General features: G+C 56.0%; 1 protein-coding gene across 3 annotated transcripts; it reads left to right on the top strand.

Annotated features, from left to right (window-relative positions):
- On the top strand, nt 1–27,525 carry NHSL3 (NHS like 3). 3 transcript variants are annotated; one of them, XM_058303961.2, is made up of 7 exons: nt 1–294; nt 20,742–20,912; nt 20,998–21,053; nt 21,351–21,474; nt 22,079–22,195; nt 22,280–24,835; nt 25,299–27,525. In XM_058303961.2, the coding sequence occupies exons 1-7, from the start codon at nt 60–62 to the stop codon at nt 25,319–25,321; spliced, it is 3,282 nt and encodes a 1,093-aa protein (XP_058159944.1). In that variant the 5' UTR covers nt 1–59; the 3' UTR covers nt 25,322–27,525. The 3 variants fall into 3 exon arrangements, with proteins under 3 accessions (XP_058159944.1, XP_004471424.2, XP_071073663.1); XM_004471367.4 differs by lacking the exon at nt 1–294 and adding an exon at nt 10,288–10,489; XM_071217562.1 differs by lacking the exon at nt 1–294 and adding an exon at nt 18,793–18,942.
- The last annotated feature ends 147 nt before the right edge of the window (nt 27,526–27,672 follow it).

The following is a 27,672-nucleotide window of genomic DNA, read 5'->3' as shown; positions in this document are numbered from 1 at the left end:
GCCGCATGGGCGCCGCGCCGCTGGGGGCCTGACCCCCGCGCCAGGCCCGGCCCCGCGCCATGGCGGCCCGCGCGCCCCCCGCCGCACCTGCGGCCGAGGAGCCGGGCGGCCCGGGCGGCCCCCCGCGCAGGAAGAAGTCCCGCTCCGGTGCGTCGGGCCTCCGCCGCGCCTTCAGCTGGCTGCGGGGCAAGCGGCGCAAGAAGAAGGCGACGGGCGCCGAGGGCGCGGAACCGGCCGCCCCCCGAGCCAAGAAGGCGGACGGCAAGGCCAAGAGGGCCGAGGGCAAAGGCCGAGGTAAGGCAGCCGGGCACCTGGGCAGGGCGGCGCCGAGGGTGCGGCTGCGGTGGCTCCGCTAGGGGTCCCCGATGGGTTGGAGGGGGGCGACCCCTTAGGCGCTGGTGCTGGAGCTTGGAGCCGAGGGGTCAGCCCAAGCCCCGCCATCCCGCACCCTCAGCCCAGAACTTCCCAGCCACAGCCCCTCGCCCCCGCTCTGAGGGGACGGCCCCCGGCTGGGCAGGGATCCCCTGGCTTCAGCAGGAAGTGCTGGCCGTCCGACTGGTGGGGCAGTGAGGCAATTCCCCTCCCCCAGGCTCCCCCAGCTCCCTGCTGAGTCAGGGGGTCAGAGACTTGAGTCTGGCCTGCGGCCAGTGGGAGAGGCGGGCGGCCTTAGGTCTCTCTGGGTCTGGTGGGGGCCCCTCTGGGTCTGGAGAGTCAGCAGCACTCAAAAGGGGTCTCAGCGCCCTTGGTGGTTCTGAGTTGCCAGCTTCACAAAGGACCCAGCCCCCAGCACACAATGCTTTAGGTGAACAGTGTTAGCTTTTCCCACCTGCTCCCCCTCCTGCTCACCTGGGCCAAACTGCAAACATCCACCTTCTGAGGTGGTGAGTTGACAGGAACCAACTGCCTTTCCCGTCACTACTGCTCCCCTGGTAGAACCCACCAAAAAATGTCAGTGTTGGAAGTGGTTATGGATGGGGGAAACTGAGGCCCGAGTTAAATGGAGAGGCTGAACCTGGGCTGGAATGGGGACTTGGAGGAATTAGCTGTTGTGTTTCTTCTGGCTGACAGCCTCTGGCCTGATGGATGGGCAGCTGAGGGCGGGGGAGGCTGACCTGGCCCTTCCCTGCTGGGGTCCCTTTTCTTTTGGCCACTTGCTGTTTGGTTTTTCTGTCATTTTCCCTCTGTGCCTATCTGCTATTGGGGGGTGGGGGAGCATGAGGCTCAGCTAGAGGGTGGGGCCCCCTTGGGGCTTGGTGTCCTAAGAAGTCTACCTGTCCACCCTTCTGCGGCAGTGCTGGAGGTGGGGAAATGGCGGTGTGTGCCGCCCATCCCATCCGCCTGTGTTTACCCTCCCAGTGTCCTTTACCCACCTCTGGAGGAGAATCAGAAGAAACACTTGAGGGGTCAGGGAGAGGGTGAAAGAGTCTCTTGTGTGATTGCATCCGGCCCTTTCTTCCTTTTGGATAAGGGCCAAAAATAGAAGTCAGGGTGCTGGGGCCCGGGGTGCTGCGCCAGGCCCTCGGTGGGGGTTTGGGTGAGATGCTGCCAAGGGTTCTGCAGCTCCCCCAGGATGCAGAGTGTGTCCAGAGCTGAAGACACCCCATCTCACTCAAGAGGCAATGGGCTGCAGTTGCAGCAGGATGGACTGTCGTCAGACTGTCAGGATTGGCAGGCAGAAAGCTGGTGCGAACCCCAGGGTAGTGAACCCTTTTCCCTTGGGAGACCTGGCTGGGGGCAGGGGACTGAGAAAGCTGACTCTGAAGGTCCCTCCTCTAACTGCGGGTTTGGGGTCATTGGGTCAGTGGCCAGGCTTCCCCCACCCTGTGCCCGGTATCGGGTGGCACTGGGCTTTCCGGGCAGCAGGTCAGCCTGATCTGAGCCCACGTGTGTGAGCAACACCACCCTGCCCCTCGCCGTTGTGTCGCTGGTTCTGGGGCTGGCCCCAGGTACATACGACTGGAGGAAGTCTTGCTCTGTTCTGCTCCAGCCTCCCATTATTCCAATTGTTTCCTTGTCACCCGCCTGGACTAACTTCTCTGTTTATTAAGAGAAATAAATCTGATCTCTCTAATCTCTACTGGCACCGCTGGCCAGGGAGGGGAAACCCAAAGAAGGCTTAACTCTTTCTGGGGAGGCTGTTCAGGATGGAGATTGGGGAGGTGGAGGGGAAGAATAGAAAGAAAATTCCTGGAAGCCAGGGGCCTTTTTCTGGGGGAGGTCATTATCTCCTCCATCCCAGGCTCTGAACCAAAGACCCAAGGGCTATGCAGTTCTAGACACCTCTATCTGACTCCTCCACTCTAAAGGTGGGAAAACTTAGCTCAGAATAGAATTTCTAGCTCTTGTCTTCCGAGACTTCTCTGCTCCTCTCACCACCCTGAACATACTTAGGAGAAGAGAGGAGATCTGATATTTTTTGATTATTCTAAATGTGTCAGGCACCCTGTATCCCTTATCTCATTTGAGCCCAATTACAGATGAAAACGTTGAGAGGTTCAAAGTGAGTAAGTGATTCACTTGCCTAAAATGGGATTTAAACCCAGGTCTTCTGCCTGCAAAACTGGTGCTGCTTTTATGACCAGTACTGGTCATAAAACTGGTACTGAGACTGATAGAGAAAGTCACCGAGGAAGCAGCCAGAAGCTGAAAGTCAGTGGAACCCAGAAGAGAAGGAGGAGGCTAATATACACCACCATGTGCCTTACCACATGACAAGCTAAGGGTCAAGGACCACCATCAGTCAGCCCCAGAAGCCAGTCTTCAGGAAGAAAGCATTGCCTTGAAAGTGCCTTGATTTGGATGTTTTCCCAACCTCAAAACAGCCTTAAGCTGGAGCCCCAGGAAGAGAAGAATCCTGAACCCAGAAAGAAGCAAGACTCTGGAAGGGAGGAACCCAGGAAACCTGAACCCTCACAGACTTCGGCAGCCATCTTGCTCCTACATGTGAAAATAGACTTTGGTGAGGGAAGTACCTTATGCTTTATGGCCTGGTGTCTGTAAGCTCCTTCCCCAAATAAACTTTACAAAAAAAAACCCAAAAAACAAAAAACAAAAAAAACCTGGTACTATTTTTGACTGTGCCTCAGACATGGACCAGAGGGGTAAGGCTTAAAGGTAAGTTCTTATCCAGCCCACTCTACAGATGGGCAAAGGCCCAGAGAAGTGAGGTGACTTGATAGAGAGGGAGAGTACCGGAGCCAGGCAAATGGGTGTGTAAATCCTGGCTCAGCCACAAGCAAGCCCGGTGACATTAGGCCAGCCACCTCCTCCCTGTGGGCTCACTGATTCCCTTATTGTCTCAGGGAGAAAAGAGGGGACCTTCTTTCAGGGGTGATCCTCTGGCCGGACATTGCCTTGAAGCATCTGTGACCTCTCTGTCTCTCACAAGAGAGGATGTGAAAATTATATGAAAGTGCCATCACCACAGAAATGCAAGGGGTTGCTATTTTTGTGTTTGTAAGTTTAATCACCTGAGCTCCAAGGACCCTGAGGGCAAAGGAGTGGGCTCTGAGGCTGACAGAACAGCCTTGCTGACTTGGTCTGCCCTTCTTGAGCCTTGTCACACGGGCAGGCTATGAACCCCTCCAAGCCTCAGTTTCCTTATCTGTAAAACAGGGATAGTAAATCCTGGCTTTACAGGGGTGTTTCAAGGAAGAAATTAGATGTCAGACATGCAGGTGCTTTGTGAGCTGTGAAGCATGGACCAGACGGTAGCAGGTTTCTGCGGCTGTGATGCTGAGGACTTGGACGTTCGCAAAGTCCACTTGGAAAACAACGTACTTGGTTACATATCAGATACCTGTGGTGATGATTACTGGGGGGATCCACAGGAAGTGGAGTCTTATCTTTGTCCAGCGGGGGAGCATATGAAAAAGTTAGAGCAGAACAGGAATCCGTGTTCTCCAGAAATATCAACTGGACTCTAGACAAATAATGTGGAGAGGAAGTGTTTCTAGGACAGGTGCCAGGACTGGAGCCCAGAAAATAATCAAGGGAGCCTTTCTGGAGGAGGTGAACAGATGGTGGAAGGAGGACAGGGTCCTGGCTCATTTGAAGGGGAAGAGAAGTGATGTGAAGGCTGCTGTGTGTGGGGGCCTGGCCAGGCGATGCCATGAACATCTCCCCTTGTGGTGCTCACGACCCCCGGTGAGGAGGCAGTTATCACTATTTATAGGGGAGAAAATAGGCTCAGGGTGTAAGTAAGTTGCTCAAGGTCACTCAGCTCCATTCATTAGAAAAAGACAGGATTTTCTACTATACAGTGCCAGGCAAGAGTCAAGGCCGTGAGGACACCTGAGGACAGGACAGGTGAGGGCCCCACCCAGGTGGCAGTGATGCTTACAGCGTAGCAGTGCACAATCTGCCTCCAAATGCCTCACTCTTTCCAAACAAAATAACATGATATTGGGTGCGTTTTTGACTCTGTAGGGGTGTCCTTGCTGTGGACAAGCTCTGGGGAAGGGGTTGGCATCTCTCCCGAGTGTTTCTCTCTGGCAGAGGGTAGTAGCTGGGAGGTGGGACTGGGGATGACTCTGACACTGAGAATCTAGGAACAGATGACCTGCGTGTGGTCTCTCTTATGCAGACTTAACCCCACGAGCTCACCTCTGGCCTGGGGTTGTGGGGAGACAGCTGAGTTTGCGGTCAGCTCTGCTGTCCAACCTTGGGCCAGACACAGAGGGGCTTTAATGGCTTCTGAGGCCCTTTCCAGTTCTGTGATTCTCTGGGTCTGAGGACGAAAGAGCAAGCTGTCAGGGGGCTGAGCATGGGCAGGAGTGATGTCAAGACTTTGGGACTCACTGCCTGGATGTCATAGAGTGAGGAGAGTCCAGCATGAGTGACGCTGAGGAAGGGGTCTGTGTGGCCCTAGAGTAAAGTGAGGCCCAACAGGCACTTTGGGTAGTGGGCCTCTCTGCCTCCGTCATGTCAGGACAGTGTCTCCCTGCTAAGTGGCAGCTACTAGGACTGTTTGCCTTTCAATAAATGCATGCCATTGCATGTGCTATTCCCCATGCCTAGAGTGTGTTTCTCTTCCCTTTTCTATCTAGTGAACTCCTATGCATCCCTCAAGGCCTGGCTCCAGTGTTATCATCTCTGTCCCAGGGGGGATTAAGGTGCCCAGACTGTGCAGCAGGATGCTCAAGGGATTTGGAGTTGGACAGGATGTGTTTCTGTAGCCACCTTCTTGGGTAGCAGCATCTCAATATCCGTAGCTTGGGGCCTGGACTAATGTGATGGTGGCAGGGCTCCATTCTGCTGTGGGACACATCCAGTGTGGAGGAGGTTTCCACAGAGGAGTCTGGGACTCCTCAATTAGAGTGTGACAGGGTGGCCACTCTGCAAATCTCTGTCCACCTCCTCCATGGTGGGAGGGGGACCATACTCATTTATTTCACACATCTTTATTAAGTACTGCCATGTGCTCCCAGTCCTCGTGAACCTCACATTTTAGCGGGGTAACCAGACACTGAAGTAATTAAAGGTTGGGAACTGTGACGAAAGAAGAAGCAGAGTGATTCCTGGAGCACCAGGGAAGGCTTCCCCGAGGAGGTAACATGAGCTAAAATTGAGGGATGAGCAGAAGCTGGGGTTGAGAGGGCTTGCAGCCCTGGAATCGGGCAAGGTACCTGTTAGGGGCTGTGGTTCTGTGGGGCACAAGGACTGCCATATCGCCCTCTTCTGAGGGAGGAGCTGGGATGACTGTCTCTTCCTCAGCTCTGCCCAGCACTGGGCCTGGCACTCGATGGCTTTGGTAGATAGGAGGGTGATTGGAGCTGGGACCCCAGAGCACGGGCCTCTCTGAATCCTGGATGCTCTCGTGGCACACGCAGGTGGGCAGCGAAGCCCAGGGGAGGAAGTGACTTTTCACGGTCACACAGCTGGCCAGCATCAGAGGCAGAGCCATAGCCCATACCTGCCAGGCCGACCTCCGGCTCCCCCATGCCGTTGTGCAGATGGAAAATCCTGCCCCAGAGGGGCGCCTCTGTAGGGGTTGTGGGAAGAGATGAGCAGCAACAGGAGAGCCTGCTGTCCCGTGCACCCCACCCCTTCAGAGGCTCATCCCAGCTGCTCACATCCTAGCATTCTCCTGGAAATTCCCCTTGGGCCTGGGATAGCGTGCCCACCCTATCCCCTCAACCCCAGTCCCAGCAGCAGGGTCTGCTGAACTGAGGTGGCTGAACCCTGTGGCCGGAAGGATCCAGACTATTGTCTGTTTCCACCTGCCTCTTGGAAAACCCCCTCTCCCCAAACTCTCAAAGCTGTCTCAGCTGCTCCTGACCTGTCACATGTCGAAGAAAACTAATGAGAGGAGGCATTGTGTATTGTCTAGGCCACAGTGTGGGGATGACAGGGTGGGGAGAGCAGGTACACCATCACCTCCACCTTCCATCTGCAGACCCCAAGGCCACCTCAGCTCTTTGGCTTATGGGGGGTGGGGGTGGAAGGAGGTAGGTGGTGGAAGCAGCTTCCTAGGGCAGGAGGGGTGAAACCCCCCTCACTGTTCTGTGGCAAAGTGCAGGATTCCTTAGAGGCTTCTGGTGGGGTTGGCTCCAAGGAGGGCCTCTTCCTGCCCAGGTGAGCATTTCTACCTTTACCTAAGAGGGTCACGTGACACTCAAGCCCAGTGCTGCAGTTTCAGAAGTTCTATCACTTGTCACTTGCCCTTTCCCAGACTCACCCAGGATGCTGGAGCAAGCACGGCTTTTTTTTTTAAAGATTTATTTTTATTTATTTCTCTCCCCTTTATCCTCCCAGTTGTCTGTTTTCTGTGTCCATTTGCTGCGTGTTCTTCTTTGTCCACTTCTGTTGTCAGCGGTATAGGAGTCTGTGTTTCTTTTTGTTGCGTCATCTTGTTGTGTCAGCTCTCCGTGTGTGCAGCGCCATTCCTGGGCAGGCTGCGCTTTCTTTTGCGCTGGGTGGCTCTCCTTATAGGGTGCACTCCTTGCGTGTGGGGCTCCCCTACACAGGGAACACCCCTGCGTGACAGGGCACTCCTTGTGCGCATCAGCCCTGCACGTGGGCCAGCTCCACACGGGTCAAGGAGGCCCGGGGTTTGAACCGTGGACCTCCCATGTGTAGATGGATGCCCTATCCATTGGGCTAAGTCTGCTTCCTAAGCGCAGCTTTTGTAGTGAAAATATATAGAACTAGGAGTGTGCCCTGGACTTCCTGCTTGTGCCTCGTCACCACCTCCGCCAGTATGCCACTGTCACCACTTTCGTCAGTGCGCAGGCACCACCATCACCATAGTTCACCTACTGACTCCCAGACACTATGGTGAGCCTGGGGTTACTAAGAGGAGTGGAACAGCCGCTGCCCTTGAGGAACTTGTTTCTGGTTGGAACAAAACCAACCAACCATTTCCATGTCTCCAGGCAAGTGCTGGGCTACTTGGGAGTGCTGAGCACCCCTGGGAATAGCTGGATAATCACGGGCAGGGTGGTCAGTGCAGGGTCAGAGGGCAGTACTAATGGCAGTGGAAGCACAGAGAACTAAGCAGAGGTAGGCTGGGATGCAAGAAGACTTCATGGAGGGATCGACCATCCAACAGGACCTTGAGGGATGGAAATGAATCCTCCAGGCCAAAGGGGAAGAAGGAGCCTTCCAGGCAGAGCAAACAGCATGTGTCAAGGCCTGGAGATTTCCCTGGGAAGTGGCAAGCAGTTTTGTGTGGCTGGAGCTCTGTGGATGAGAGGGGTGTGGTTGGAGATGAGGCTGAAGTTGTAGGCAGGGACAGCTCCTGCCAAGCCTCCTGTGACAGCCAAGGCCCCGCAGCTTTTTACATTCTTTTTTAAAAAAAGATTTATTTATTTATTTATTTCTCCTTGTGCATGTGGCTCCCCTATGCGGGTGACACCCCTGCATGGCAGGGCACTCCTTGCGTGCATCAGCGCTGCACATGGGCCAACTCCACACGGGTCAAGGAGGCCCGGGGTTTGAACCGCAGACCTCCCATGTGGTAGGCGGACGCCCTATGTATTGGGCCAAGTCTGCTTCCCTTCTCACTCAATTCATGCCAAGACTTGGACTTTTATCTTTGGCTGTTCCTTCTGCACCCCCTCACTACCTGTCTCCTTTATAGCCCTCAGTTTTCCCATCTTTAAATTAAGGGCATTGGGTTAGCAGATCTCTGAGGTATCCACCAGCTTTGACACTAGGATCTCTTCTCTGTGTATGTGGGGAGACCGGTGCACCCAATTTGCCTCTCATGTCTAATGAGTATTTTCTGGATGGATGAATAAAATACCAGCCCTCAGGGAGTACACTGTTGTCAACCTTAGATCAGACTCTTAGCAAGAGATGGTTTCAGGGAAGAGTCAGGATCAGCTTTTTTTTTGCTCATCCCATTTTGCAGGGAGGGGACAGATGTCCTGGAGCCACTGGGCATAAGAGGCAGCGTGGTGTAGTGGAGGGGCTTGTCCAGGTGGCAGAAATGATGGGCAACATGGGGACTAGAACTGAGGGCTCTGGACTCCCAGCCCAGAGCTCTCTCCGCTACACCACGCTGCCCCTAGTTGGAGAGATAGGGCAGAGCTGGGTAAAGAAGAGTCGCTGCCCAGCTGGTGGGGCCCTGGGCAGGTCCCCAGGCACATGGGTATCTGTGGGGACACATAGGTGAGAGCCTAGGGGCAACCTGGAAGGCTTTCAGAAGAGGTGAGACTTGACCTGGGCTTTGATAAACAAAGCGGAGATGAGTGAGGGGCACACAGCTCCAAAGCACAGACATGGGTGTTTTCTCTATATATTTACCTATATATTCCATCACCACACACACACACACACTCCCCAAATGTAGATACTTGCATGCAGTCAGAGACACAAAAGCACATGCACCCCCTCTTGTTATAAAGGTGGAGTGGATATCACCATCCCAGGGTCCATAGGATGGAGGAATAAAATATGGATTAGAGTGGACTTACTGGTATTTGACTACAGAACTATTCTGACGAGTAGTGGAAGAAACTGTAGCATTGATGTGGAGAAAGTGGCCATGGTAGTTGCTGAGGGCAGGGAGAGGGAAGAAGATATGAGATGTGGGGGCATTTTCAGGACCTGGAGTTGTCCTAAATGATATTGCAGGGACAGATGCTGGACATTATATATCCTGCCATAACCCACTGAATGGTCTGGGGAAGAGTGTAAACTACAACGTAATCCATGCATTGCAGCAGTGCTCCAAAATGCATTCAACAAATGCAATGAATGTGCCACAATGATGAAAAGGGTTGTTGATGTGGGAGGACTGGGGGTGTGGGGTATGTGGGAACCTCTTATATTTTTTAATGTAATATTTTTTGTGATCTATGTATTTTTTTTAAAAAAAGAATTCAATAAAAAATTTTTAAAAAAGCATATGCAATGACATGGTTATAGACAAAGATATTTACACATACGTGCACATAGGCAGACTGTTACACACACACACACAAAAGTCAACGATATTCAGCTTACCTTGGGAGGCAGTCACAATTATATAGGCAGGTACACAAAAGCACACATTCAAACCAATGAAAACAGTCTCCATTAGATAACAGTCACTACACAGATGATTATACAAAGAAACCCACAAGTACAGAGTTACATATACACACAGGCACACAATTACACACAAATGCACAATTACATGACCTCCTTCACGGTCATGCAGAGACATAATAAGCTGGAGCGGTGGTACCTTGGAGCAGTGGCTATTGGAGTTAGCCTGTGTTTGCGTCCTAGCTCTGTAGCTTAAGGCTTTGTGACCTTGAACAAGTCAGTTGACTTCACAGAGCTTCAATTTCCCCATCTGTGAAAAGGGGATGATTGTAGTAGCTACTCTTACAGGACTGCTGTGCGGGTGAAATGAAGTAATGCATGAAAGCAGTTAGCACAGTGCCTGGCACATATAAGCTCTAAATAAAAGAGTGCTGCTATTATTTTTAATACTATTACTACAGAAATACAGTCAGAGCGATCCATTCGTACACACAGGCAGGTGACACTCATGGGTTCGTGGCTGGTGGGCCCTAGCAACAGCAGGGCTACAGAACGCCGCCTGGCCGGCCAGGACCCCGTGCTTCCAGCGCCATTTCAGGCCCCTGGACTGGGAGAGCGGGCGGCCCCGCCTGTCCCACCTGGGGGGTTCGGCTTTTCCAGGAGCGTTCTGAGCGAGGCGGCGCTGCGGGTCTCCCCTGTGCGGGGCAGGAGGTGGGGGCGGAGCCGCGGGGCGCGCCAGGCCCCGCCCCTCCTCCGGCCCCGCCCCCGGCCTGGTCATTGGCCGCAGAGCCCGGGGGCGGAGCCGAGCCGGGGCCGGGGGCGCCGCGGTGGCCGCCCGCGCGTCCTCCTGCCTCGCTCCCGGGGCTGCGGGCCGGCCGGCGGGCTGGGCCGCGCTGGGCTCCCGCAGCCTCGGCGCCCGCCATGGGCAACTCCCACCACAAGAGGAAGGCCCCCGGCGGCCCCCGGGCCCGCAGCTTCTGGCGGTTCGGGCGCTTGGCGAAGCGGCCGGCAGGTAGGGGCCGGGTGGGGGCGGGGCGGGGCGGGCGGGGAGGAGGGTCCCTCTGCCGCCGCCGCCGCCGCCGCTCCCCCTCCCGGGCTTGGTGGGCGTGGGTGTGGGGGGCCGGGAGTCGCCGCAAGACCCCTCCCCTCACACGCACACAGATACAAACGTACACTCGGGTACCCCTGGGCGGACGCGCATGTTCACAGGTTACACGCACAACACGGCTCATGTTTGGACATGGAGACAAAGTCACATACACAATCACACACCCCCGCACCATCGATGCAGGTCACCCAGACCCTGAGACACAGGTACATATACCTCTGCCTACGGTTTACACAGCCACGCAAACGACACCACACGCTCAGATTCAGACACACCGGCACACAAATTCGTGCACACACATCCGTCATGTAGGTACACTGTGCCTAGCATTGCAGACGCACAGATGTACACAACTGCACAACCACCCAGACTCCCCCCTCAGACTCAAAAACACCCTGAGGTACGTGTACACCCACATACACTCGTTCCTTGGGCTTTACCCCCCAACAGGCAGGAAGTTTGCTGGAGGGAGGGGAGACAAAGGTAGAGGGAGAAGCAGGAAACTGGGGGCTGGAGGCAAAGGACTGCCTCCATCTGGCCCGATCCAGAGTCGGACTAGCTCTCTGGGCACTCCCCCTCCACTCACCCCCGGCCCCCAGCTGCCCCCCGCCCCACCGCCGTCTCCGCGGTCGCCGCCGCATCTCCCTTCCTTTCAGTGCAGCCACCGAGCTGGAACGCAGCTTCGCCAACGTGCTGCGGGATCCCTCCGCGGGTCACGTTCCAACCCCCAACTGGGAGAATGGGGAAAGCTTCCCACACCGGGGCTGGAATTCGGGCTCCTCGTTTTCCCTCTAGCGGGTGCGGCAGCTCAGGGTATCCCCGGGAGCTTATGAAGGGGCCTTGCCTAGTCCCCTCCCTTGGTGAAACCAGAAATGGGGGAGGGGCGGGTGGAAGATCTGTGCCCGCATTATCCACTCCCCCCCCCCCCCCCCCCGGGAAGATAGGGGGTTTCACACTGAGGCGGTACCCTAGAGATACTTGCTGGCCCGGAGGGATGAGGGACACCCAGGGGAGGGGAGGTGGGGGAGCCCCCTGCTGTGGTGGGAGAATCCACCAGTGTCTTCCCAGGATGGCTCACATTCCTAGAGGTTCAGAAGGAGCCAGATGATCTCATCACTCCAAACAGGGTGCCATGGAAGGAGCCTGGGCTGGGGATTAGGGACCCTGGGTTCTCAGCATGGCTCTGACATGGCTTCTGGTGCCCTTGAACAGATCCCTCTCCTTTCTCTGGACCTGTCTCTTCAGGGGCCTGTCTGAAATGAGGGGGCTTGCCTGGGCAACCTCTCAGGACCCTTCTGTTCCAGTGTATGAGGTTCTCCCTACCTTAGCCATTTCAAGGATGAAGAGTCTGACATCCTGAGAATGGGGGTGCTTGCCCAAGGTCATTTGCCTGGGGTGGTTTGAGGAGTAGTAATTTAAAAAATGAACATAGGGAAAGGGCTGATTATGTTCAGGTACTCTCCCTGAGGAGTCTCCAGAAGGTGGGTGTTGAGAGACTCCAGGGCCTTCCAGTACTCTCCTTGTTCCTGAAATCCTGAATCACATCCTGCCCAGAATCTGCACTGAGGGGCAGGCTTGGGGCTCTTTGCCCACCCTCTGGTGGCCCCTCTGATCTGATGGTTTCCTGAGAACCAACTGTGGGCTCAGCCTTGTGACCATTTGTGGTGGGAGATGAAGGAGATAAGAAGCTGTGCTTAGTCTCCTGGCCGCTGGTCCTTCCTGCCTGGGCCTGAGGCTTCCAGCAGCCCTATGCCCCTCCAGCCCCTGCTGCAACTCAGGAGGCGACCAGGCTTCAAGGTGTTCCTAAAAAACCCCAAAGCAGTGTCAAGGCAACACAGAAGTAAGCGTGGAAACTGGTTAATGTTCTAGGCTATATATGAAAAGGTTTCTGGATTGGGGCCAGCTTTTAGAAAGCTGAGGAGTTTTGGCCTTAATTTGGTCTTTGAAGTAACTGCAGGATTGGAATTAGTGCTGGAGTGTTGATTAAATGAGAGCCAGTGAGATGTGTTTCAGCTGAGGAAGTCATGGAGTTGAGCTTCAGGGTGGAGGTTGGAAAGAAAAGTAGTGGAGGCTCCTTCCTTGTGCCTGGGGGGAAAAGAGGTTCCATCTAGAATGCAAACTTTCATCCATTGGGTTGTACTTGTGCTGAGGGGTCTGAGGCCTCAGCCTCTGTGGTCACAGGCTCAGATGTCGGGGTTTGGGGCTTGAGTACCAACCATTTGTTTAGTCTGGAAGAGGAAGAGGGAGAGAATGCAAGTGGAGTGGGGAGGGCTGGAGTGTAGGGGCCATAGGGAACCAATGAAGGTGTTTGAGCAAGGGAGGGGCCTACAAAAGTGGTGTGTTTGGGAGATGGCTTCAGGGCTGGTGCAGATGCAGGCAGGACAGGTTGGGGGAGCAGGGTGTTGAGAGTGGAAGCTCAGAGAACAGTCTGGAGGCTGTTGCAGTAATTCAGGGGAGAGGTGATGAGTTGAGGGCTGGGGCCAGGGTGGAGGCTGTGGGAGTTGAGAGATGGCAGCTGCAGAGACAATGTGGAGAAAGTGGCAGAATTGACAGGATTGATCTGATTTGGGGAGTGAGGGCAAGAGGGGTCAGGGAAGGCTCTGCTTGAGGCTGCGTGGCTGGGAGATGGTAGCAGAGATGATAATGTACTAATAAGGCACTTTCCATTTGCCAGCCAGGCCTCTGCTCTGTCATTTACATTGATTAATTATTTGTTTTCTAATAGCACAACAAGCTAGAAGCAATTATTCTTCCCATTTTACAGATGAGGAACCTGGAGCTCCGAGAAGTGTAGTCACTTGCCCAAGGTCACACAGCAAGGATATGGCTGAACTGAGATTCAAACCCAAGCCTATCAGATTCCAAAGCCTGAGCCTTAACCCCTTCAGCAGAATTTGGGTTTCATTTTGTGATTGAGGAGCCTATAATCCTTCTGGGCAAAGAAAGCCTGAGGCTGTAGAAGACTTGGACTCTGTAAGGAGGCACAGGTGGAAGAAGCACTGAGGGGAGCGGCAGGGGTTGATGACCATGTGTCGAAGCCCCCATTGGCTCAGAGAGGGAGCAAGGAGGTGGGGGAAACCAGGTTGGTTTGTTGGCTCAAATGCCCTTGACGGACAGAGAGAGTAAAGGTGAACCAGGAGAGGCCGACTGCTGGGAATACTGAACCTGCTTGGATTTTTTGGCCTTAGTTCTTGGGATTCCAACCCAACCCTCCCCTCTCCAGGCTAGTGGGGTGCTTGTTCCTGGGCAGGTTGGGGGAATGGTGGAGTATGTGAATTGGGAACCCAGTTCCCATGCAGTGTGCTGCTGCCTTCACACACACGGCCTCCCGAGATGGGCTTTGTTATCCCATCTTGCAGATAGGAGAATGACGCTAGTGAGAGGAAGGGGCTGCCTCAGTGGAGTCTGGTCACCTAGAATTCTTTTCATCCCTCCCTCTGCCTCTGGACCTAAGGGCTTAGGGCCTTTAGTAAGGCTCATAGCTGGGAGAAGGCCCCCCCATCCCCACCCAAGCTCCTTGTCCTATGTCTCCACCCCTTCCCTGCGGGGAGACTTGTGATCAGCTGTGTATCCGGACTTGCTTGTGTGAACCCTGAACTTCCAGATAAGAGGCTGTCCTGGCCTTCACTGGTCGGAGAGATCTGAGATCAGCTGAACCCCTTGCTGCGCTAGGCCCTGATCCCAAGTGGGGAACCACTGCCCTCTTTCCAGGGCCAGAGCTGTACATGCCGAGGGCTCCTCAGATCGCTTCTCTACTCTTCTTCCCGTCTCATGGTTGAGGAACCTGAGGCCCAGAGAAGGGCAGTGCCTGGCTCAAGATCATGCTGCAGTCAGGGGGCAGCTAGAGCGCGAACTGACTTAGGAGGCCTGACTCTGGGGTAGTGCGCCCTCCACCTTACCCCCTTGGGAATATCTGGTCTAGGCCAGCAATCCCCTTGGCTCCCAAACATGGGGTGAGAGCTGCCAGAGGGGGGCAAGGTCACCGAGGAGAGACAGGGAGAGGTAGGTTAAGTGTCCCTTATCAGACCTTATCTTAATGGTGTTTTAACACCACTTGAGATTCAGAGAGAGCAGGGAAGTGGGCAGGAGAGGAGGCCTCTAGTGGCATGGAAAGAACACAGAGCCGAGCTCCCACCCTGCCTCTGCCATTCCTAGCTGTTTGGCCTTGGGCAAGTCACAAACCCTTGCAGCACCTCTGTATGGTGAGGAGCATTTAATAAGACCGTGTGGGTTTCAACCAAATGGTGCTCAATAAAAGCTGGTTTATTATCATTACATTGTGAGTGGAAAGGCAGGGGGCACTGAGAGGGCCCTTCACCTACTCCCACACCTCCCAGAGGCGGAGGCTCCTTCTGATTACATCACTGCGTTTCAGCTGATTGCATGGCTTCCTTTAACTTTCCTCTGCACCCTGTGGGGTCTCTGCTGTCTCTGCTTCACAGACGAGGAGACTGAGGTTGAGAGGCTGACTCATCTGTCCAGGCCCAGGAATCCAGATGACCTGTCCTCTCGGGGTTTCATAGTGGCTGCCTCTCTGGCATCCATAAAATGGGGATAATCATGCCTAGAAGGAACAAAGGAAAGGGCTTGGGAAAGTCAGAAATGCACCCTGGCCAAAAGGGATTATTACATGTCATTGTTAGGAGCAAATTCTGTCCCGGGAAGTCATTATGACATTTATTAATATTGTAACTAATTCCTTACTGCGCCACTGCCTGTTCCGGGGGCACCCTGAGGAATGGGATCCGTTCCTTCCTGTGCCCGGCACTCCCCGCCCCCAGTATTTACCTTAGAACCGGCCTGTCAGCTCTGCCCCTGCTGGGGTGGAGTTAACACTGAGGCAGGAAGGAGGGGGATTCCCCTTTTGCTGGGTGGGGTGCAGCACTTTCTCCTTTTGGACAGGGCTGAGGTCATGACCCTCTTCCCATTAACTTCCCCAGACTCAGGACCACCAAGGCGGTTTGGAGGGGACCCAAGTTTTTGAATCTGGTATCAGGCACTTCCGGGCTGGTTGACCTTGAGCAGTCACTTTGCCTTGAGACTCCTTATGCTCATTTGTAGAAAGGGGACTTCACATGTAACTTTTAGGTTTTTTGTTTGGGGTTCTATGACACAGATGTGTTTTGAGACAGAAATGGTTTATGAGGCAGAAAGTGTTTTCGGAACCCTGAAAACTTTCGTTAGGTTCATTTCCCTTTGTCCTGCCTCTGTGAGAATAAAATCCACATACACTTTGCATTCTGCTCTTGCCGTTAGAATTCGTGACCCCAGGAGGGCCCTGGCCCTCTCCAGGTCTTCTCTGCCCACTTGTGTGGTGAGGGGTTGAGCCCGAGGAGCTCCTGGGCTGGCCGGGGGTAGCCAGGACAGGCCCAGGCCCAGGCCCAGCGGCTCCAGCTTCTGAGCGTGGCCACCTGGGCAGCTGTGCCCTCCCTCCTCATTCCTCTCCCCTGAGTCAGGCTTGCCAGGCCATGGGCGCGCCGCCCCCGCCCCTTGCTCTGGAATGGGGCAGGTCGAGGCCTTACCCGGTGGAGGATGTTGCCAAGACAGCGCATACGCATGTGCACAAATGTGCCCGTGGCCTTGGGGGCTTGGGCTCCTTCCCCGACACCTTCCCTCCCCGGGCTCAGGAAAGCCCCAGAGTGGCGGGTCCCCACACCTACCTCCGTGTACACGCAGACACCAGGCAGGGCCCTGCGTGGGTCTGAGTTCATGGTGGGGAGGGCAGGGACCCAGGTGACCTGGGCGTACTTTGTGGACGTGGTCCTGAGAGTGCCCACCTGTGGAGGTGGCCCTCAAGGGGCATCCTGGAGGTGCTTGCCCGCACACCTGCCCTGAGTGTTGGGATGTAGCTGGGAGCGGGATGTCTTCTCCATCCAGGAAGCACCCCCTCAGGCAGGTGGGGAGGAGGGGAGGCCGAGGCTGTGAGGAGCTTCCCTCTGGCTTCCCCCAGCTGCGTCTCTGGGCTGGGCTGGGGCAGAGAGCCTGGGAGCACAGCACGGGCAAGGTCCTTACCCTCCTGGACCTCCGATTCTTTCACCCCCACCCCACCCGAGCTGCCCCCTAAGCAAGCTGCAGGTGTTTAGGCGTGAGCCTGGGAAGGCGCTGGCCATGTTGTGGGTGGGGAGGGGTTATTGCTGGGGTAACCAGATGATAGCAAGTAGAAGGACTCCCATCCCTCTGGGGAGTTTGTAGCTGTGGGCCTGGGACCCAACTTAGCAGGCGCTCAGCCCTTAGTTTCCCCGGTTCAGGGGCAGCCCAGGGCGACTGTGTCCTGAGTGCTTAAAGCTTCAACTTTCGGAATCAGCCAGAACTTGGGAAGTCACCTAACTCTGAGCCTCACAGGTCTGTAATCAATTTTTAGGAAAGTGCCATCCAGTAGCTGCCTTGAAGGGCTGTTGTAAGATCCGTGAGGGCAGAGACTGCTTTGCCTTCCTCCAGCCCCTGGCATGGTGCCTGGCATGAATCACCGGAAGGGTCGTCTGCTGCTCCTTTCTGTGTGTTTGGGACTGAGCAGGATGGGAAGACACGGTCAAGGAGCCTCCAATGCATAGGGATGCCGGGTTCTTCAGGGGACGCAGGCTCCATCCACGGAGCAGGTCGTCCCGAGGGTGAACCTTGCCCTGCCACTCACCAGCTTTATAATGCTTGCCCTCTCTCGCCTCCATTTCCTCACCTGTAAAATGGGGATAAAACCCCACACTTAGGTTTGTTGCTTAGATTTCAGTAAGATGGTAGATGTACACTACTGAGCTCCACAAATATTTGTTCTCCAGAGAGGCAGGGCTGTCCCATCTCCTAGAGGTGAGGCTCGTGGTAGGATGGAGCAGCAGATGGGGAAGGGGCTGCTGCGTGGGGACCACGGCGAATACTTAGATTCCTCGGCCCACAGGGAGAAGGTGCCTCGGGCAGCTGGGAAACAGCAGTGTAGTTTAAGAGCCTCTCTTCTGTAGACTTGGCATTGCCAGAGGGATCTTTTGAACACTGTCACTACCCAGCTTAAACCCTCAGTGACCCACCTTCTGGGGCTCTGAATAAAATCCAAACCTTGCCTGGCCAGGCCCCTGTCCTCCAGTGACCCCCATCACCTGCCATCCTCTCGGTTGGAAACCCCGCCCCCCCAAGCCTTTGCACTTGCTGCTCCCCCTGCCAGAAGGCTGTCTTCCCAGAGCTTCCTCCATGGCTCCTTCTCCTGCCCCTTCCTCAGAGAGGCTTTCCTTGACTACTGTCTAAAAGCTTCCCCCTCCTTTCCCAGTTCCTGGTGTTTTCAGTCTTTACTATCTGAAATTATGTTGTTCTCCTCATTCATGTATTCATCAAATATTTACTGAGCACATAGCATGTGCCAGGCACTGATTTAGGTGCTGAGGACATAATGGTGAACAAGACAAAGTTCTCCATTATTAGCTATAGCCCCCAGTACTAGCTTAATAGATACCTGCTGACTGAATGCATGGGTACAGCATTCTTCTGTAGAGGAGTTATTGGCCTTGCCTTCCAGTGAGGTCAGGACTTGCTGTGTGATGGAGCTGGGATTTAAACCTGGACCTGCATTCCCTCCCAGTCCCTCTCCCTGCACCCTCCCACTCCCACTCTTACTGCCCTCACCTGTGAGCCATTTTTAGGCTAATTTATTTCTCCCTGTCTGGTAATCCAGCAGTCTCTGGGCTTGGGGAGCAGGAGGTCTGCATCAAGTCCTGCCTCTGCTGTGTGACCTTGGAGAGCTCACTATGCTTCTCTGGACCTCTGGTGTCACATTACCAAAGTGGAAAGTCCGTCCTTCGGAAGGCCCTTGACTGACATACACGCGAGAGATGGTTACCACCAGCCACTGTGACTGCATCTCTCCGGCTTCCCTGTACTGGGTCCTGGGTCAGTTTCCACTTCTCTGGGGACTTCCACCCTCAGGCAGCCCTGGCTCCTGGCTGGCTGCTCCAGGTGCTGAGCTCCTTCCCCAGGGAATAACCCCACCAGCAGGAGGGCCACCCACCGTCTGGTATCTGGGACCCCTGCCTTAGCTCTGGCTCTTGAATATTCAGACAAGGACTTGCTCTGGGCCTCAGTTTCCCTCTCCCAGTCTGGGGTGGTTCCTGCCCCACCTCCCCACTTGAGAGGCGATGGGCGGGATCAGTGGTGAAGGTGGGAGGAGGACCGGGAGAGCAACCCCTCCCCCTCCTCCGCCCGGAGCTGCAGATGCAGCGGGCGAGCAGCTCGCGTCCCCTTTGGCGCAGGGCTGTGGTGAAGGTGCCACCTGGGCTTCCGGCAAGATTGGGATAGGGGACAGCTCCGGGTGGCGCCTGCAGTCATGGTGGTGCTCCTGGGCCGCCACCTCCCGGTGCTCCTGGGGCTCTTTAAGAAGGGTGAGTGGGTGTGGCTGGAGGGGGAGGGGCAGGGATCCCGGACACCCCTATTTGCAAGACCCTTATCTTGGATGGGGGTGGGAAAGGGTAATGGGATGGGGTTGGGGAGCAGCGCTGTGGTCAGACTCTCGGGTCTGCCGTGTGCCTTTGTCCAGCTGCTTTGTTGCTGCCTTTGTCTGGGCCCTGCTCCTGCTGGGAGGACGGTCCAGGTGTCCCTGACCTTGAAGTCTGTGGCCCTTGGAAGAGGCTGCCTCCTCCCAGGGACACCCACACCTTACTGGGTACAACCCAATACCCCATGTCAAAGAGGTAGGGCAGCCCCCTCCCAGGCGAGCATTGTGTGGAGGGAGAATGGGATGTGGGGAGCAGAGACGAGGGGGAAAGTAATGCCACTGGAAGTTGGGGAGTATGGGCAGTGAAATTATGTGTCTGGGGTATGGAGAAGTTTTAAAGGGACCCACTTCCTTTTTCTAGGCGGGCCCTCAGGACTGGGTTAAGACATGGAGGCCAGTGCTTTTTGGGTTTTGGGGGAGGCTAGAGGGTCCCTAAGGCATAAAGTCCCTCTGAGAACCCTGAGTTCAGTCCTGGCTCTGATTGAAATTTGCTGGGTGACCTTAAGCAAGGCCCTTCCCCTTTCTGAGCCTGTTCCCACATATAAAATCGGGATTGAGCGGGAAGATCCCCCGAGAGACTTCCTAGCTGTGACCTTTAGGATTCCTGCGCAGTCCCTGGGCAGGAGCTCTGGCTGTTGAAACATGGGCTGAGGAAGGAGGACAGTGAAGCCCTGTTCCTGGGGTGTGGCTCTTTAAAGGGCTTGTTTTGTTTCTGTCCCTCTGCCCCCTGCCCCTCTGCAAGGTGCTGCCAAGGTCACATGGCAGAGCTTTTGCTTATGTTGTGGGTTCCATTTGAAGGGGGTTTGGGCCTGCAAAGTGCTGACACAGGCCTCCCCCTCCTCTGATTAGATGACCAGCCCTCCCCCCACAGCGGGCCTGTAATAGGATCCTTTGTAATGGATCCCTGTCTCCATTGCACGGGGGCCAGGCTGGGCCTCAAGGAGAGGGGGCTACCTGGGACTGCTCCCTCCAGAAAGGCTGGAGCTCCCTTGACTGGGGGTGGGACACCTGGGGCCCTCTTCTCCCCTCCCCTGCCCATCCACTGAGGGGTAGCCACATGGATGCATTGGGACCCAGGAGGCCATGCCCATGGTCTGTCCCTTCCAGGATTTTCTGGGACCCTTACCAGCCCCCACCCCTTCCCTGTTTCCCTTGGTGTCTTCTTCCTGGAGCTGGGCCAAGGAATAATACAGTAGTTTGTATTTGCTGTGGGCTGTGTGTGTACTGCGGAAGTTTTGCCTGGGCCCTGAGTCAGGTGTGGGTACAAAGTTGTGTGTGTACCTGCGTCCTGTTTGTGTACTTAAAGAATGGCGCTGTGGGCATTGTGGGTATACACGAGAGTTGGATGTGCCCTGTGTGTGACATGGGTATACAGATGTGTTTATATTGAGTGCTATCTGTATATAGACTGCAGCCTGTGGGTGTTATGTGTAAACAGGCGGGCCTTGTGTGCTTTGTATATGGTGCCCCATATGGGTCCCATTGTGTGGTACGGGTACACAGATGTGAGTACACTTGGGTCTGATTTGTGTGTGGACCTGGGGCTGTGTGCATTGAGGGCATCCCGCAGAACTGCATGTTGCGCATGAGCGCTGGGAGCAGTGAGCATTGCATGCGCGGTCTGGGGACTGTAGGTGCTCTTGTGGTACCTGGACCAGGCCTCACTTCCCTTGCTCCACCCACCAGGCTCTGCCAAGTCTGAGAGTGACACACGTCTAAGTGCAGGGCCCGGCCAGGGGCCAGGATCTCTAGGGGATGAGCACCAGGACAATGTCTTCTTCCCCAGCGGGCGGCCGCCGCACCTGGAGGAGCTGCACACGCAGGCCCAGGAGGGGCTCCGCTCCCTGCAGCACCAAGGTAACCCTCCCCTCCTCTTCAGCGCTACTCCCTCTGCACCCAAGGTTGGGGGCCTAGACCAACATACCCTTCTAATATCTTCCAGAAAAACAGAAGCTGAACAAGGGTGGCTGGGACCATGGAGACACCCAGAGCCTTCAGGTGAGCACTGCCCCCCAGCTCAGTCCTGATTCTACTCTTCTCTCTCTGCTTGACCTCTGGCAAGTATGTCTGGGTGTCTGTTTCCTCCCTGTGTCATGAAGGGGCCAGAGTACAGATGACCCCTCCAGGGTTTCTTCAGCTGATGCCCGCTCAGAACTAGGTGATATTGGGGGAGAGGAACCTGTGCATCTAAGGTTCACATGGGGGGCCCTGAGGAGGCCATGGTGAGCCCCACTCAGACCTCTGGGGTGGTCCTGGCTCTGAGGCCAAGTCCTGACCTCCTCCTTTCCCTAACAGTCCTCCCAGACGGAGCTGAGTGAAGACAGCATCTCCTTCTGCAGCCAGACCACATCCTACACAGCTGAGAGCTCCACGGCAGAGGATGCTCTCTCCATCCGCTCAGAGATGATCCAGCGCAAAGGTGCCTGCTTACCTGCTGGGGTTCTTGGGCAAGGGAGAGGTGGTGACACCAGGTCCCAGCACCTGCAGTTTCCCCTTTCCCTCCTAATCCAGCATTTCCCAAGACTCTTTGATGCACTGAACTCAGGAAACCCAGTACCCTGTGTTCTCGTGGAGAGATTCATGATCCTCCATAACTGCGAAGCAGAGCAGTTAAGGGTAGGCTCTGCAGTTGGGAAACCTGGGTTTGAGGCCTGGTGTTGCTACTTAGCAGCTGTGTAACCTCGATCAAGTCCTTAACTCCCTGAGTTTCAGTTTGATGTGCCATAAAAATGAGGATAAGAACAGTACTTACCTCATTGGAATGAATGTTAAGTATTTAGTATGCTGAACAGCACATAGTAAGTACTCAGTAAATGAAAATTATCATTATTGATCTAGTAAAGCCTAGAAGTCTTACAGGTAAAACACCTCTAGCTCTGTTTAACCTAGCTTTGCACACGGCTATTTGACTACAGACATCGTTTTTCATGGAGCTCTTATTACTATTCTACAAAAGTAGCACTTGCAGAATGTGCCCTGAGACCCTCTGCTCTAACGGCTTCTCTCTCCTGGACTGGCCTCAGGCTCCACCTTCCGACCCCATGACTCATTTCCCAAATCATCTGGAAAGTCAGGGCGGCGGCGGCGAGAACGGCGGAGCACGGTGCTGGGATTGCCACAGCATGTGCAGAAGGAACTCGGTAAGCCTGGTCTAGGGGGACTGCGGGCACGAGGCCTGCCCAGGCCCTCCCTGCTGACCCCTGCCTCCTCCCTGTCTGTCCCAGGCCTGCGGAATGAGCGGGAGGCACCGGGTACTCCCCGACCTCCCCGCTCCCGGGATGCTGTACGCATCCCCACAGTGGACGGCTGCCTGGCCGGCCCGGCCTCAGGGACAGGAGCCCGGGTATCCCTGCAGGCGCTGGAGGCAGCGGCGGAGGCCGACACCGAGACAGAGGCCGTGCTGCAGTGCCATATCGACCGCGTCTACCGGGACGACACCCTCGTAGGCCGGTCCACAGGAGCCCGGCCTTCGCCCTTGACCAGGCCCAAGTCCTTGGCAGTGCCTGGGCTGACAGGAGGGGCAGGGCCTCCAGAGCCCCTGAGCCCGGCCATGTCCATCTCGCCCCAGGCTACCTACCTGTCGAAGCTGATTCCACACGCTGTACTGCCGCCCACAGTCGATGTGGTGGCCCTGGGCCGCTGCAGCCTGCGCACACTGAGCCGCTGCAGCCTGCTGTCGGCCAGCCCGGCCTCCATCCGCTCGCTGGGCCGCTTCTCCTCGGCCTCAAGCCCTCGGCCCCGCAGCCGCCACCCTTCCTCCTCCAGTGACACCTGGAGCCACTCTCAGTCCTCGGAGACCATCGTGTCTGACGGCTCCACCCTCTCCTCCAAGGGCGGCTCAGAAGGGCGGCCGGAGGGCTCCGTGGCTGGCAGTAGTGTGGCACCACCTCCCCAGGGCGGCAGCGGGAGGGGCTCTCCCAGTGGGGGCAGCACTGCCGAGGCCTCAGACACGGTCAGCATCCGCAGCAGCGGGCAGTCGTCTGGCCGGAGCGTGTCCCTGCGGAAACTGAAGCGGCCTCCGCCGCCTCCCCGCCGGACCCACTCGCTCCATCAGCGGGCCTCGGCAGCACCCGACGGGCCTCTGGGGTTGCCTCCCAAGCCCGAGCGGAAGCAGCAGCCACAGCTACCTCGGCCGCCCACCACTGGTGGGTCAGAAGGGGTGGGGGCAGCACCCTGTCCACCCAGCTCAACAGGCAGCTGGGTGCCTGGCTTGTCTCCAGGTGGCTCCCGGCGCCCACCACGCTCCCCAGAACGGACGCTCTCACCCTCTAGTGGGTACTCAAGCCAAAGCGGTACCCCTACCCTCCCTCCCAAAGGCCTGGCAGGTGCCCCCGCTTCTCCAGGCAAGACCCAGCCCCCTAAGCCAGGACGTGTCGCCTCCCTTCGCTCTCCTGGGGCCTCAGTCTCCTCCTCCCTCACATCTCTGTGTTCTTCCTCCTCTGACCCGGCCCCCTCAGACCGCTCTGGTCCACAGATGTCTACTCCCCTAGGTGACAGGTTTGTCATCCCTCCCCACCCCAAGGTGCCTGCCCCATTTTCCCCGCCCCCATCAAAGCCCAGGAGCCCCAGTCAAGCTGCTCCTGCTCTGGCCACCCCTTCTGGGGTCCCTGGACCTGTCTTGACCAGTGATGGCAAGCTTGAGTTGACTGCCACTCCCCAGACATCCCTGACCCCACTACAGGAGGCTCTCGTGGTCTCCAAAGACCGGTCGCCCCCACCATCCCCACCCCCATCTTACCATCCCCCCCCTCCACCCTCTAAGAAGCCAGAGGTGGTTGAGGAGGCTCCATTTACCCCAGAGGCTGCTGGGGAGCCCCTCCAAGATCCCAGCTGGCCCCCACCCCCACCTCCTGCACCTGAGGAACAGGATCTGTCCATGGCTGACTTCCCTCCACCCGAGGAGGCCTTCTTCTCTCTGGCTGGCCCTGAGCCTGCAGGCCCTTCTGACCTCTCAGAGCCTGTCAGTTCCTTGGTCACCTTGCCCTCAGATATCGTCTCTTCCCAGAGCCAGCCCTGGGGTACACCAGAGCCTCCCCCAGCTCTACCTCCTACGAGTTCTGTCCCCGAGCTGGCCAAACTCCCTAGGAAAGAACCAGTGGGCTGCAGCAAGAGCAGTGGGGTTCCCAGAGAGGACACTGGCACACCCCTGGTCACACCTTCGCTCCTGCAGATGGTGCGGCTGCGTTCTGTGGGTGCTTCCACAGGGGCTCCAACCCCAGCATCAGGGCCATCGGCCCCCCAGAAGCCCCTACGAAGGTCCCTGTCAGGGCGGGCCAGCCCTGCGCCTGCCCCCTCCTCGGGGCTCCATGCTGCCGTCCAACTCAAGGCCTCCAACTTGGCAGTCAGCGAGGGCCCCATAGGTGCCCAACCCGGCGGACCGCCTGAGGCGGAGCCGCGGCCTCCCCAGTCCCCGGCCTCTACAGCCAGCTTCATCTTCTCCAAGGGCACTAAGAAGCTGCAGCTTGAGCGGCCCCTGTCACCTGAGACCCAGGCTGACCTCCAGCGGAATCTGGTGGCTGAACTTCAGAGCATCTCAGAGCAACGGCCACCTCAGGCTCCAAAGAAACCACTTAAGGCGCCCCCACCTGTGGCACGCAAGCCCTCCATGGGAACACCCCCACCCACCTCCCCTAGCTTTCCGCGGGCTGAGCCCCTTACTGCCCCTTCCACCAACGGGCTCCCTCATGCTGAGGCTAGGACTAAGGGGGAGCCGGCGGAAAATGGAGGTGTTGTGCAGCTGGCAGACTCAAAGGAGAGGCAGCGAGACCCCGCTGGCTCAGGTACAGTGGGCAGTGGTGGGGAGTGGGTCCTTTCACTGATGATGGGAAATAGGTATAAGGGAGACTGATCTCACCATTAGGGGTTTGCTGCTTGGATCTTTAAAGGCCTTTCCTGTCTTAGGATGCCTGGGAAAGGTGAACCGTCCCCTTGATGAGCTCTGGTGAATGGCTGGTGTCGGGGGGCTTCAGTGGAGACCTACTCAGTTTGAACTCCAAATGTGCCATTTCACCCACCCTGTCCTGGCCTGATGTTCCTTCCTGTAAAGTGCAGGGCAGTGGTACCTACGTTACCGTGTTCTCGAGCAGAGCCGCGTTTTAAAGGCATCTAGCCTGGCACTGCTGGTGTGGTCATGCTAGTACATTGAGGGGTGGGAAGAGGCTGGGTGAGGATGTGCCTTGGCTTGTCAGTGGCCAGAACCAAGCTGGGAGGCCCCCTGCTGAGTGGTGCTTCTTTTCCCCACAGATCCACAGAAAGAGCTGGTCTGACCACCAGGCACGGCACTGCTGACCCAGCCCAGGAATACAATCTCTCAGGGACCTGAGCAGCTCCAAGGACGAGAGGATATGGCAGACACTTAACCTAACAGAGAGGACGCCTGCAGCCTTAACCGCCACGGCCTTCAGTATTTATGCAAGCCTGGTGTTGCTCCTTGTCCTCCAAGTCATCCAGCCCTCATGCCTTTTCCCAGATGGACTCATTTCTGGCAGCTGCCACTTAAGTCTAGGCCTTAGCCTCTTCTGGAAAGAGGTAGCTGGTGGGAGTGGGTGGCTGCGCCCCCTGCTGGCCTTGAGATCAGAGCTGGGACAGGGAAACCTCAACTTGAGTTTTTTTCCCTGTCAGAGTGAGCTCAGAGTCATGCACATCCTGTAGTCCAGAATCCAAGCACTTTTGGAAAGTGGCTGCTTGCCCATCTTCCAGGGCCTGTGAAGCTACCTTCCAGAGGGCCCGTTTACATGGCGGCAGCATTCATTCTAGGGTTGGGACCAATCTGTCTTCCCTCCTGTCTCCTATCTACTTGACCCCTTAGTTCCTGCACATGGACTAGCCATTCATGTATTCCCACAGGCTTCCCAGGCTGGGGGCAGGGGCAGGGCGGTGGAATTCCAAAGCACAAAAGGTGCAGCAGGGGTTAACCTTCCTGTGCCTCAACTCACCACCAACCACCCTCCTGCCTTCTGGGCTCTGCCAGGTGCTCCAAGCAGGGAACAAGATGTGGGAGACTGCCAGGGCCCAAATGGGTCGGGGGAGGAAGAACCAGAGGAGAGTGCACAGGCTCTCTGTCTTCAGAAAGCTGATGAAGAAAGTAGGACGTCATCTCAGTGGGCACTTGGCAGAGCCAAGCCGCTGCCCTGTGCTTCATTTGGTCAGGTTGGGGGGTGGGTGGCCACTCCGAGGCAGAAGCCCATGGACTGTGGCAGGGCTGTGCTCCTTTCAGCTCAGCAGGAACTACTGAGGCGGTTGAAGGAGGGGAGGGTCCAGCAGTGGGGGAGAACTTATTTGGGTAATAGGTCCAGACCTGGCCCCTTGGACTGTATTCTCTGTCCTTTTTACTCCTCTTGGCACGTGTCCTTTCTGGGGTGGTTCCACTGGGGGGAACTGATGCTGAGGGACAAGGATGGGAAGCCAAAGGTGCATTTTATCTAGACTCTGCTGCTGTCAATGAGGAGGGCACACAGTGCTCCTAGGGAGTGGGCTGGGCTACTGCCCCAGGCGTCAGCCTGTTACTGATCTCTCCTCCAGTTTTCAGGACCTTTCTACTTTAGCCTGTACCACTTACCTAGGTAAGTGGCTTCCCCTGTTGGCCCCTGTGGCTCTGCAAAGGTGGCCCTAGTGTCTCACTGTGCAGCAGCTTGGCTGCCACCCAGGGCCACCCCTTCTTTCTCAACACCCTTTCCTCAGTTGTGACTCGGGCTTGAGCCTGGCAAAGAACCGAGCTTTTAGTGGTCTCTCCTTCAAGGACAGAGATGGACACCCCCCACCCCGTTCGTTGCCCAGAACAATAGCTGGGGACATAGGAGGTGTGGTGTGAGAGCCCAGGTTCCTCTGTCCCACTCTCAGGCTTCTTCAGTTCATCACTACTGTCTTCTTCCTGCAGCTATAAACCAATGTTCTTCCTTGCCCTTTGGGCAGTGGAGAGCCGCCACTGGGTATATGTTGCTCCTAGCCAGTGAGTGGGGGAAAGAGGACAATCAGTAAGCACTAATTAGTCAGAGCTCCTGATCTTCCCCCCAGGCCCCCAGGAACCAGGACTGTCAAAGCTTCTGTAAAACCAGGCCCTGGCCAGAGCCTTGGAGCTGGAGGAGGTGGGAGGGAGTCTAACTTCTGTGCCCTTTTGCTCCCCACTTCTTCCAGTGTTACTGTAGCTCCTCATCCCCAGTAGGGATTTTCTGACCTTGTTCTCCCTCTGGGTGTGACAGAGGAAGAAGGAGAAGGGAGGGTCTGGAAGAGGCAATCTTTCGTCCTCTGGGGTAAATGAGCTTGACCAAGTATAAACGGAGAGACCAAAAGCCTCTGATTTTTAATTTCTATAAAAATGTTAGAGAAATATATATATATATTTCTTTAAATTTTTGAGTCTTTGATATGTCGATACGGACAATACATTCCCTCTGCCCTGAGTGAGACACAATGAAAAAGCTCTGTATGTGTTTCATTTAAAGGTGTAAATTAATTAAATGATTAAAACTTCCTTGTGGCTGCTGCTTCTTGACAGGGATGGGACAGGGCTGTAGTCTGGGCCCAAACTGAAAGGAAAATGCTCAGCCTGCTGCAAACATCAGACCCCAAAGTCAAGGTGTCTGTCATCTGTCACATTCCCATTACAGGGTCAAAAGTC

This window comes from Dasypus novemcinctus, chromosome 9 (assembly GCF_030445035.2).
Source record: "Dasypus novemcinctus isolate mDasNov1 chromosome 9, mDasNov1.1.hap2, whole genome shotgun sequence".
NCBI lineage: Eukaryota > Metazoa > Chordata > Mammalia > Cingulata > Dasypodidae > Dasypus > Dasypus novemcinctus.
Note: the sequence above shows the minus strand (reverse complement) of the source record. Positions and strands in the feature narration are given on the sequence as shown.